Here is a 13,241-nt window from a genome sequence, read left to right on the forward strand (position 1 = left end):
TACAATTACAGAATACTACAGGACGCTTGTGCATTGTTGTGTACTCGGAAAGGCAACAACTAAAAACACCTCACAAGTTATTTTCATACAAAGTGCAGTGGACAACTGCTGTTAAATGTTTGGTTACGCGAGTTTAGTATTGATAAACACCGACGATCGTCGGCATTATTCCGGACACCATCGTAATCCGTATGCTGATTATCATTCATTCAATGGATCCGTTGAAGTAACTAAAGGATTAGTTTTCCCCAACTCTGCCTGCAATATAGTGGAGTGGTGAGTGTGTGCATGTCTGTGACTAACAAACAAACTCTATTCTTCTGCTGGGGAGGGTACAGCTGGCCGAGTGGATTACTCGTGTGCTGGCAAAGTGGAAGAAAAAGGATGGAAAGGCAGACGGCCAGGCCGGCGAGCAAGGGCACTTGTCCGTCAGTCAAAGGTTAGACACCACTCAATCAAATTCGAGCTGGTTCCTCCTCCGGACACAGCTGTCAGAGAAGCTGCCCATCCTCTTGGCAAACACGGAGGGAATCCACGTCGGCGAAATATGAACTGAATCGGAAGCAGAATCCCAGTTTCACATTCTCCCAACACAGGGAGACACATTGTTCCTGTCGCTTTTGTTCTTCTGCAGGCATAAAGGCCTTTGGGGCATTGTGTTGTAAAATAAGCAGCTTGAAGTGATTCAAGTCGAAGGCCGTGCTCACACCACGAGCGACAAGAGCCCCGAGTGCTACTTTGTTGGCGAGGCGTCTTTGAACAGTTGCTCAAACGCTGGTTGATGTAGTTGTGTTGTTAAATGGCACTGGGAACTGGCTAACAGACATTCTTTAGATGAAATGGAGCAGGGCCAAAAACTGTTTGGTTGACATCATAGGAGCTCTGATAACTTTGATGCGTGTCTGGATTCAGTTGTTGGCTTCATGTCACCGGCTTCCATTGAAAATTAATGTTGCCGTGTCGCTCACGATCCGCCCATGTCGATGTGTCCTTGAGCAAGACACTTAACCCCACATTGCTCCCTGTAGCTGTGTGTATGATTGTAAGTCGCTTTGGATAAAAGCGTCAGCTAAATGTAATGTAATGAGTGCGTTTACCAGAGTAATTACGGTATTGCAAAATCCATGGCGTGGCCAAACGAGACAACGCTGACTGCAATGAAACCATCTACCACAAATATGGTTATTTATGTCCATGGTAACCAGATTGTTTAACTGTCATGTAAATATGAACATAAATGGGAGTTAAACAGTTCTCAGACCAATGATATGAAGAGTCTAAGATTACATTCCTTAGCAAATACAAAATCTTTTAAAAAGCTAGTGGTAAGGTTTAGACATCCAGATATGTGTTCATGTAGTTTCAACAACACTTCTGTGGAGACTTTAGTTTTTTTGGTACAGCACCACGAGCAAATGTCAGCATAGACTTAAAGTCCATTTGCTTAATGGTGCCAACTCCAGGTGCAAGACCTCTGCGAAGCGCAAAGGGCGCAGATACAAGAGAAACAGAAGTAAACTGAGTTACACCGAAACTGGTACAACTGCGAGATCGGGGGCCGTGAACCCGGTCGCGTGGAGACCGATTCATTCAGTTCGCACATACAGCACGGCAGCAGCAGCAAAAGCCCAGTGCGGTGCTGCTTTTTTGCTCATATCTGACCTGTGTGAACATGGCACACTCAATTATGTTTGGAGTAGAAAGAAGAACAAAAAAAACACCCACAGTGGCAAATACTGAGTTGAGAATTGAGTTTAAGACACCCAAAGCACCGTGTCATTTTACAGCATCTATTGATCCCCAGAGGGAGGGACTGACTTTTCTAACCAAACCCCACACAAAAAGGTGAAGCCCCAAAAGGAAATTACAAAATGCCCGAGTTTTTCACAACCCCGTTATGCTGGCAGGGTCAGAGTAGAATGATTGAACACTCTGTATCTCGCAGTCAGTCTGGGTGACACAAAAAACTCCTATAAGCTATTCTGGGACGTCAACATGAGTGATACTGTGTGTGCGTGTGCGTGTGTATGTGTTCAAAAGACTTGCTGTCATCTGTCTGCTCACGGACATGATGACTCATCACAGGTATGACAGAAAGGAGGAAAAGATAGACAGTGATTTCAAATCAAAAGTGTGCGTGCAGATGTTCGTGAAGTTTTTGTGTGTTTTTTCTCTTAAAAAGGAGCTTACTGCCGGCCTGAGGCTCAGCAACAGGTGTTAAGTCTCACAAAATAGTTTTGCTGACAGACGTGGATATTAATATTTAGAATTTTTGCTGCTTCATATCAAGTGATACCGACAAACCTCCACAGGGCTCAATGATAACTGGACCTGCAAGCAAATAAGTGAACACACTCACACACACACAGCCTGTACAGCAAGATGTAATACACAACATGACATGGAGGCGACAAACCGCCTGTTTTTTATTTCTGATCTTGATTTCAGAGTCTGTCCAGAGGAGACATGTGACAGTGCTTTCTCCCCTCTCACACACCTCCATCTCCCATTCGCGGCCCGTCTCCTTTTTTTTCTCACACTTCTCAACTCCGACCTTTCCTTATCACTTTATTTTCCGGTGTAGTTTTTGGTGGCGTTCAGAATGCAAAGTCAGTGGCCGGGGTCAACAGTGGGTTACTATTCAGACGTGGGTTGATTTTGCCATCTCGTTACCTTGACTCTAAACTGCGTCACAATGATCAAAGACAATTCGTATCAGTCAAGTATGCCCTTGAGGACAGAAGGAAGGACACCTGGACATCCATCAGCCTGTCAACACAGGAGCTCCGCTGACCGTTGACGTCCTGCAGTGCTCCTGGCTTTAGAGGTGCATAAGTCACCGGCAGACTAACACCGACAGGCTTTCTGAGGTCCGCGCCGAGCAAGACCCACGATGATGTTTCTCTTTTGTATTTATTTTTTTATATATATATATATATATATATATATATATATATATATATATATATATAAATCAAAAAGGACAAATGAGACAACAGTAAATGTGCTAATATTACATGATTGTTGATGGAGATAAATGAGCACTTGCAGCACAAGAGTCTTGCACAATGTCCCAGGAAATGATTCAGAAGCAGGATTAATGAGCAGATAATCTAAATGATACCCTAGCAGAGGGAGGCGGTGGTAACTGACACTGACCCGCTGAGAGGCTGAGAGGCAGGCAGCAGAAAATCCTGCAGGTGTGAAGAACAGGTGGGTGCAGACCTCTAGTCCAAACCCCAGAGACTGCCAAGACAACATTAATTAAGCAGCTCGAATGCCACTGGTTTCCTCATAACTTTGCTTTTGTCATCATGGTCAACGGTACCTCACTCGCTTAGCATATTGTTGTGAATGTTAGATGTTGTATTGTGATATTCTATGATGTCAAATTAACGTCTGAACAAGCAAGCTGTATTAAACGGTCCAACAGCCAATGTCCAGAGGGCCAAGGAAGGAAGGCGGAGCAGCGGGATCTGACAATACTTTGGTCACAGTAACAAATGGGCACCAGACAAGGGTGTTGGCCAGAAAGATCTGCTTTGAATGTGGCTTCTGGCAGATGCCAATATAATTACTGTCCTTCTGCTTCTCGAGAGATCCTGCCAAGTTGAGGTAAATATTTCAGCCATGTCGCTGCTCTCTTTTAGCTGGCTGTTCTATTTTCAGTGTTTCTTTCAGAACTACATGAGATCGGGGCAGACTTTGAGACCTGGATGACAGCGGTAGAATGAAAACATATACCGTTGGAAAATCCATTCCACGTCTGAAAAGTAGGCTCTTGTCTGGTTCAGTCCTCACCTTTAGGGGACTTATGGGCCACATTACATATATAAGAAAAGTATAACATGAATTTACTTTGGTCAATACGGAGATCCCGATAGTTTAACCCGATTACTCAGAGACTATGGAAACATCATGCATTTAGAAACATCAACTTGATGCATTTTAACAATCCTGTGCCAGAATGAGCCGTTTTATTAATCATCGACACATTGGGTGTATAGAAATGAATGATGATGATGCGGCAAACAAAAAGGAGGAGGAGACGGGGGTCCGGGTTTCAGGACGCACAATCAAACATAGACACGTCCCTCTACCATTTCAGATTGTTTTTCTTTTACTCTTAAAAAAAACAAAAAAAAACAATTTCAAATGAATTAATTTAAACTTTATCGTACATACAGAAAAAGGATTGTAAAAAAAGGATTCTTGGTTTTGTGCCAGGAAAGATGATTTGAGGACTGCACGTTGGTACATTCAGAGAAATGCTGCAGAGCAAAAAACATTCGAACAAAATAGAGGCAAGTCAGCTGGCACAGGCCATTTCAAGAAATCACAAGTCTACAATTTAACACTTAATGGCCCGATACCCACAAATCCCTGATAGCAATCCACCAGATTTGGATTTAACTTAAAAGCAGCATCTGGTAAAAAAAAAGAAAAGAAAAGAGCCTCCTCACATAAACCTAAAGCAGTGGTGCAAAGCACTGATGTCTGCATGGTCAGCTTCGATAACGAGGCACTATAGGACCAGTGTCGAGTCGCTGCCACTAACTGTGACTGATCTTTCAATCGCAGGAGCGAACAGGGATTTGTAACGCCGTGGTCTACGGGTAAATATACCGCATACATATACGTGTAGTTCACTTTACCAACATATCAAATAAACCTGCAGAGCTGACAAAAAGTTGCAGTTTGTATGTGTATGGAGAGCGGCGTACAGAGGGGAAACATGGCCTTTGAGAGGAACAAGGCTGGAAGACGTGTTGGGCTGGTTAATTTAGTTATTTAGTTAGCGTTGGGTGAAGGTGCCTTTTACCCCAAGAGGCTTCAGTTGTGTTAAGATCGAGATCAGCAACACTAAAAGCCCTGGTGACGATCTCCAACAGCTTCTTCTCTGTATGATCGGGTTCCATTTACGGACGTTGATCAAACACGTCAGAATTCTTTACGGCAGCATATATCTGACCAACAGGGGGTTTAATTTAATTTTTTTTGCCAAATGTCTGAGAAACTATCTTCTTGGGACTAACGTATTCCACGGGGAGGTGAGAATGAGATATTGAATTGTGACAGGATGTAAAACACAATGAAATCCTGACAGCGTGAAGACAGGCACGCAAAGGTGAACATATGGATGTATGCCTGTACACGCACACACGTGAGTGAAATCACAAGCCTCCGATTGCCACAGAATAAACTCCACTCATCATCACTAATGCTGAATAATATGCTCAATCTACATTCACCCTGCAGAGGCCTCTTCAAAAGACTGTGGGAATATCTCAAGCCTGTATCCGAAACACAGCCTGATTCAGGCTCAACTAAAAGTAAAGACAATCCTCTGAGCACAAAGCAATCGGTTATCATACAAGGACCTCTCTGTTTTAAAAAGACATTATTTGGCAGTTAATGGATAAGGATGAGTTATCTTTTAATGAATTTCAATATGGGAGGGGCTAAAAGAAACAGTGAGTTTAGCCACAGACTGTTGCATCTGATGACATCAACACAGCAAGCGTATTTTAACTCCACAACTACATTTTTGCATTTTTGATCACTTTTGATAGTAGGCTCTCCAGTGGGAAGACATCATATTCAGGAAGGTGCGACCATGTTTACACTGCTTTGCTACAAGCTAAGGAATACAAAAAACTAAAAACAAGACTCTTTTCACTTTGCCATCTTTGAGCAACAGCAGAAAAAGAGAAAACTGTGTGTGGAAAACTTTGAAAACATGAGTTCGGAGGTGAGCCAAACCTGAAAAAGACCAAAGCCAAAAAGAACCAGGCACAAAGTGGAGAGGATATTGGCACCTGCACTGAGCAAGAGCCGAGCCACAGTGACGTCGGCGCGCCCGCACCCCGGCGTCAGCAGTAACCCGAGTGGCCAACCTTCTGAGTGCTGCTGGGCATTTTGTTTTGATCGTCTTGGAGTCTGTGTGAGCAGGTACCTCCTTTGTTCTTCATATCGCTGTCAACACCTTCCCCCTGGCAACTCTCGCTCTTTCCCATCAATTTTTTTAAAAAGGCAGTCATCCATCAGTTCAGTTTATTTTCACTGCACCCGACTGTCTTCACACCACTGATGAGGTTCGTGGACTTTGTATTACCGTTTTTCTAGTTTAATTTGCCTGTTATGATGCAGATGCGTTTGGAGTGATTGTGTAAATATAAGCAGCAGTTGTTAATGTGGCCATAACAGACACCGACTCCAAGCATCAGTGGGCTACTTATAAGCCTTTTTGGCATGCATTGACTGTGCTGCTGACAGTAATCAATAGCTGGACAGAAGTTAATAGTCAATTAGCCCGAGTTACACTGACAGGAATGATAAGTGAGTGATGCATCAGATGCCGCTAATGTCTGAACTTGAGCTTGCGTCCACTAAAACAAACAGCCGTTTAAAAAATAAAATAAAAAGACCTCCACAGCTGGTTCAGGTCTCACTATTATTGCTTCGAGCATCAATAACAAAAAATAATGCAAAATGCGATGCACTCGAAGAGTTACCACCTTCCTAAGGGCGATGCACTTAAAAATCACACCGCATACAAAGTGGCCACAGGAAAAGAAAGCACACCTGAACAGTTTGACTCAAATCAATGACCGTGCGATACAAAACTCCTGAGGGAAGGCTATTGCATACAATGTTTGTTGAAACTCGCATCAGATGAACAACATGACAGTGTTAGCATAAAACACATTAAAAAGCTGAAGAAGCGTATTCGTATTAGGTGTCAGTGTTGCCTCTCCCACCTCGAGCTAGTATCTGATCTTGAGTCAACCTACTGAACACCTGTTTGACCCACAGCACCATCAGTGTGGCACGTTGTATGGCAGCCAACGCCATCGGTGGTGTGAATGTGTGTATGAGTGAGTGAATGTTGACATGAAGTGTAAAGTCCATTTACAACCAAATGTGCGGCCGTTTCAAAAGAAGTGCTAACACACTACCTGTGATGGCTGACTTGCAGCTCTCCAAGAAGCTGATTCTTGAACCACTGGTCAAAGTCGACGTTGTCAAACAGCTCATAAGCCGCCAGTCCCACTGCATTGTATACTGTGGACAAAACAACCACAATACAAAGTCAGAACAGAATTAGCATTTGGTCACAGTATCCACAGGAGCACTGACAATATTGAACAAACAGAATATGAGGATGTGAGGGAGAGATTAAAAAAAAGATATACAATAACGCTCTTAAATAGAAAAATTCAAAAAAAGATGGTTCATGGTTCTGAAATGAGTCGCAGAACACTAAAACTTGTTTCATTCATGTCAAAGGAAAAGGAAATCACTGCATTTTGTGTTCAAGTCTAATGCTTTTAAATCGCACACTGCATCACTTGACTGACAGGTCAATCTTTAAAGTCTGATCGTTCTATGTGGGGTCGACTGCAGAACGCAATGTTTTTTGAAAAACTGCTGTAGGTTTGATGGCCGCTGAAAAGCTGGAACCAAACTGCAATGCAGGAGGAACAGCCAAGAGCGAGACATTGCATTGATTGAATAGCCGGTTGGACTGTATTGCTTCATGTGTACCACAGAGTTATAAATACTAAAAGGAAGTAGTAAGAAAAGAGAAGGTGTGAGACGCACATGAGATTAAGTGGCAGAGAGAGCGGTATGGCCAGAACGGATTTCATTATAAAAATGCAAAAAAAAAAGAAAGGAACCACTTGGTACGATTGCCGTGGTCATGTGGTGATTCTGAATTTATACCGTAGCCTAAAATAATTGGTATGCGTCAGGTAGCTCCCTGTGCATCTGATCTGTGAGTCCAGTGACTTCTGGGACTTCCTGTATCTTGCTGAGTATATTCTTTAAAGAGTTTTCTCTGCTATATTACTACTGTATCTGCTGTATTTAGGTATCCTAGAATGCTAGTCTGTACTGTCTTTCTAATTTGAACATTTTGAGCTGCGATTTCTTGCTTTTTTACACAAGTGACTGAAAAGTCAACGAAACCAGCTAGGATTTAAGTATTTGCTCTGTAATCCAAATCTACTAGGGACTAAACTATATTCTACTTTTTACCTTGAGGTACACAAACCTTTGTCCTTGAACAGTTTGCTAGAATTTCACATTCTAGCAAACTGAGACTTCACTGGTAGCAAGGAATCCCCTGCCTGAGTGCCGACTCTTACCAGTATCGATCGATAAGTGGGCAATTCCTTCAACGACCTGTGGGCGGGCTCGACACAGCTGTAACTAATTATCGCCAACTCGGGTGTATAACCAGGTTGGTGCTTATAGCGTCAGGGAAGACTCCTCGTATGAAGACTCGGAGGATAAAGACCTAGGAGTCTTTCGTGGGAGTCTTTCGGTGGTGGCTGAGGGGCGGCTGAGTATAAACATTTCCCTTTGATAATGTGTTTTCTTTCATACCTGTGTGCACATCTACTCGTAGATACTATAGACTGCGGACTTGGTCACACATGCATCAAAATCCCTACTCTCTTATTTATCCCACCCGCTCCACACAGACCCAGCGCCTCGTCACAGGAGGCCTGTGGAACTGACTCATGGTTTAATGCACTTATTGTAAGTCACTTTGGATAAAAGCGTCAGCTAAATGACATGTAATCTCAATTCACTCATCTCCATCCATTTGCATTGTGGTAAGTTTAACAACCTCCACATTTTGTGTTTAAGGACAAAATATTAAATCAGACTCTTTCTACGAGGGCAAATTAGCCACTGAATACACCTGGTATGCCTCGACTCACCTGAATCCTTCATCAGCAACTGAGCCGAGTCTTCCACATTGGTTAGGCCTGCAAAGACAGACGCACAATCTGGGTTACTGATTGGTCGCAGTGCATGCATCCCAAATGTTTCTCGGTAATAACGACCAGTATGATTTAATGGACCCGGTGGCCACATCATAACACAGATGCAACTTAAAACGGCCTGGACCTAACTACATCAGTACTGTCTCAATCATGTCACTGTTCTGTTCTCTCTCTCTCTATTAGTCCTTGTTGTATACTCAGTTCTCCAAATCAATAGCTGCCTCCCTTCAAACAATATAATTACACCAATCAATTCAGCAACAGAACAAGAAACTACACGTCAGTGCCATCAGCGAACCAGTTGCTCTCTCTCTCTGTGTGTGCGTGCGTGTGTCTGTGTCTGTGTCTGTGTGACTAGAGAATAGTGAGTGGTTTTAATGGTGGAGGGTTGTCAACAGGGATCTCAAAGGTGCAGTCAAGCCGATGGCTTGCATGCTACTCATATCGGGACTGCTAAAAGCAACAAGAACAAACATGATTTCATTGTTTTCTAATGCATGAAATATGTATCACTTTTCTGAGGTACGGCTATATTTCATGATGAAAGGGAGTCTGACATCTGAGGCCTGTTATGTATTAAAGGGAAACTGAGCCATACCAAATGTGCATCTGTATAGCATCTTTATTTTACAGTGCGTATGCATATTGTGCAGAAAGACAATGTAATTTATACAATTTTAAAGTGAGATAAAGTAGATTGGAAAAAAAACATTTTGATGATGTCATTGGGGTGGACAGCATTGTAAAAGACCACACAATATAGCACAATGAAATCCAACAGCACCAAACAGCCTCCAAAGTCCCCGTATCATTGAATCTAAACGTATTTAACAAACTAAACTTTATGTAATATTCAATGCATAGCATTTGAAAGCAATAGTTTTAGCTAGGTGTACCTAATAAACTGTCAATAAGTACATGTTATCCTTGCATTGAGAAGGTTTGCAGAAAAGAGAGCAGACTTTGCTGTTGGCATGGAATAATATTTGAATTGACTTAACGAACCCTGGAGATTCTGAACCATGTCCAGGAGCACCGGGATCAGTGTCTGGTTGTAGTTGTGGAAGATATCCAGGAACAATACTTCTGCACAGGGCTGAATAGAGGAAAGAGCAGAAGGGAAGGTTCATCACAAGCCTTCATTTTGTATTTTCGCCCAGTTCTCCTCATTCTTAGCAGCCGGCTTTAGTTTGGTCGGGCACTCAGTGGGGGAGAGAGGAAGAAAAAAATAAAATCACATGAACTGATGTCAGTGCATACCATCTACAAAAAAGTCGTTATAAACAAAGAGGCTCATGCACAGACAAACAACGGAAAGCATGGCCTCAAGCCGGTTCAATAAAAAGTAAATTTCGGTTTGTGTGTGCTCGAATAGAGAAATGGTTGTCGACCCACCTTCCGTAGTTTATTGGTTTTAGACATCACCATATATTCTATATCAAATAAAGCTGTAAGAAATCTTACAGCATGGGCTGAGCCAACTCGTAAATACATGTGTGTGCTATACAGTGTTTGTGCATGTGACATCTCGTGGTATGTCCTGTAGGTATGACCCTTCGACCCGGGTGGCAATAGGTCAGATGACACTTCTAAAAGGCCACTCCAGCCTCACAGGAAGACAATCACAAACCCGTGTTTTGTTGGCAGAATATGGACAGGTGGTAATATTGATAAGGTCATCGATAATCAGCCATTAGAATTGGTGACTATGGGAGGAATAGATGAAGTGACATTTGATCCATGAACAGTCCTGAGCCAATACGAAGAACAAAAGAGATGTTTGGACAAAAATATAAACTTAAACTAGCCTCGGCAACCAGTTACCCCTTCTTTGTGTGGATCTGCAGAGATGTTGACATGCCTCTTTGCAAACTTTGAGCCTTAGGGAACGTGATCACTTCTCACTAACTACTTTCATGCATAGTCTGAACTAAATACTTTTTTTTTTTTAATTTGTGTGAGAAAGCCACATGTACTAGAATAGAGTACTATTTAAAACTCCTGGGCCCTACAGTTTAAAAATAAATCCCTTTTAATAGGGCTGCTGGTGTTTCTAGCCGTCAGCTATTTTTAGGGGGGAAAAGCCCTAACACTGACCAACAAAAAGGAACACGGATGCAATAAAAAGCAAGAAGAAATGTTAAAAACAGCTGTGTTTTCCACTGAGAATTAAAATTGTGAAGTAACTGATCAACTGACAAGCTCTCAAAGACTGTAATGCCACCATTTATTTTCTGCCGCATTGTGCTTAAATGAACAATAACTTTTACAACAAGACCTTGAGGTTCAATGATTTAATGCTCTGCTGTACTTAAAGAAATGTTTGTCATCTTAAGTGATAAAAGTGGATGCATGGGGCTCAACACAAAGAGAGAAGTGAAGAGAAACATGGTGTGGACAGAAAATGAGATTACGTCACGACTCAGAAGCTAAAGCTAAAGACGAGCCACTGCCAACTAACAACACACAGCCAGAGAACGGATCGCTAACTGTTCTATGATCCTGCAACATATACAACTTGCTCTGTGTAACCACATAAAATACTTTGAATGTTTAAAAAATATAGCACGTACATAAAAAAATAAATATTTGCTATTCCAATATCTTCCGCCGTTATGGTTCTTTCAATTACATTGTTATGCTTGGACGGGTGGCGTTTTGTTTTTCTTGCAAAATTGTTTCTAAAAAAACACAGGGGATATATTAGATGTGATATATTAGATGTATTTAAACGACATTCCTCTTCTCACAGTTCGTAGATGCTGTCACGCATTTGGTACCAGAGAGGACATGGCTGCTGTAATTTCCTTTGGTTGCCAGGGCTGAGGACTGTGTGTACAACTATCATTACTGGGCACTTACAAACACAAAAGTAATTCAAATCCTGGAGGACCTCTCTGTTCGAGACATTGCCCCCCCCCCCCTTACCAGGTAGACCAATATAATTTTGCATTTTGCATGTGCGTGTTTACTTACCCGTAGACTGTATTTCCAAGAGTCACCACCTGTTTCTTCAACAGCTAGAAGAGGAGAAGAGAGGTGTGAGGGCTGGTGTCCCATGTCAAGCATAATCACATTGGTTGGCGTCTATGGTACTAAGTACTGTGAAGCTATTACGGCCACAGGCCTCCGAAACATTATTCTGAGATGACAAATTGTTATCTATTAGGAAATATCGGTCCGTAGATTATAGCCGAGGCTGCACAGCAGAACATTGTTCACAGCGCAGTGCCGCTGCCCGTGTGAAAAGGACAACAACACTGTTGATGGTCGAAGTTGGGTTGTATGAAAACAAAGTCACAATTCAAGAAATCACTATTACAGCTATTATTTATATGTTCAGCACCTCTGACCTCAATGCAATGAATGCAGGATCACCGCGACACAATAAAGTCCGGTAAAGCCTGCATTCAGGGCGACATTGCTGACCAATGGACTCCCCAAGCACATGCCTGTTAACTCCGGTCTGCAGGTCCAGATAAGTCATTTGGATGCAGCCCGTGTGCCTGGGGATGTGCTATTACCGAAGCTCTCGGGGTCCTCTTCCCACATTGCCAGCTCTTCTTTTGTGAGAAGGAAGTAGTGTGAGACGAGCCGGCGTCCAATCTCGGTCAGTGTGGGGTGTGTGAAGAATGCTGTCTTGATCTTGTGAGCTTCCAGACTCTCTGGTTTGCTGTCTGAGGGCGGCAGGGGGAGGGACAGAGGAGAGGAAAAAGAAGAAGAGTAAAAAATTTAACAAGAAATACATTTCATTATGTCTCAAACAAGAAATCTCAAGAGCTACAGAGTCTACTTAGGAGCTTTAAATCTAATTTCTGGTGGAATTTACAGCATTAACGAAATGATCAGTACAAAGTACAATTAATTAACAGGATATACCAAAAGGTATGCCGCATTATCAAATAGTTTTATTTCAGGCAAAAGACTGTCAGAAATGGGGGATTAAAATAGTATAACAAGCAGTGAAGTAATCTTCTGGAATCTACATGCCAACTTTAAAATTATACAACATTGTATTATACTTTGTGAGTAATTCTCACATCTGAAGGTCATCTTGACTTTACCTGCAGCCCCTGACCTCCATGTCACTACTGCCCACACAGTATTGAGCGTCCTGTTTGAATACTCTCAGACACACACGGGTCCTCCTGTCAGTCTGACTGACTGACAGCACGAGCCTAATGAATAACATGGCTGCTCGGAGCCCAGTCAGTGAAGGCTCAACTTGCCCTTTCGTTATCTACCACTGCTACTCAAAGATACTGTTTTCCCGTTGAAAATGGAACGCTAACCTGAAGTCAAATGTAACTCCGCCACCACGGCACACTCAAGCATTCGAATGAAACCAAAGCATTAGCACGAGAACCATATAAAAAATAAAAGAAACGTGGCTCTGCTCTGTCAACTAACGATTGCTTAGGAGAAAGGGCTTCAATACAG

At 42.5% G+C, this 13,241-nt stretch overlaps 1 protein-coding gene across 1 annotated transcript in view; it reads right to left on the reverse strand.

Moving 5' to 3' along the window:
• The window catches only part of ipo11 (importin 11), a 100,017-nt gene that overhangs the window by 66,730 nt on the left and 20,046 nt on the right, over positions 1–13,241 (reverse strand). Inside the window, exons 11-15 of the mRNA XM_034541826.1 lie at positions 12,326–12,478; positions 11,778–11,821; positions 9,807–9,897; positions 8,736–8,783; positions 6,960–7,065 (exon numbers count right to left, since the gene is read on the reverse strand). Of these exons, the coding sequence (XP_034397717.1) occupies positions 6,960–7,065; positions 8,736–8,783; positions 9,807–9,897; positions 11,778–11,821; positions 12,326–12,478 (442 nt within the window). The remainder of the gene's footprint in view (positions 1–6,959; positions 7,066–8,735; positions 8,784–9,806; positions 9,898–11,777; positions 11,822–12,325; positions 12,479–13,241) is intronic.

This window comes from Cyclopterus lumpus, chromosome 9 (genome assembly GCF_009769545.1).
Source record: "Cyclopterus lumpus isolate fCycLum1 chromosome 9, fCycLum1.pri, whole genome shotgun sequence".
In the NCBI taxonomy this organism is placed as follows: Eukaryota; Metazoa; Chordata; class Actinopteri; order Perciformes; family Cyclopteridae; genus Cyclopterus; species Cyclopterus lumpus.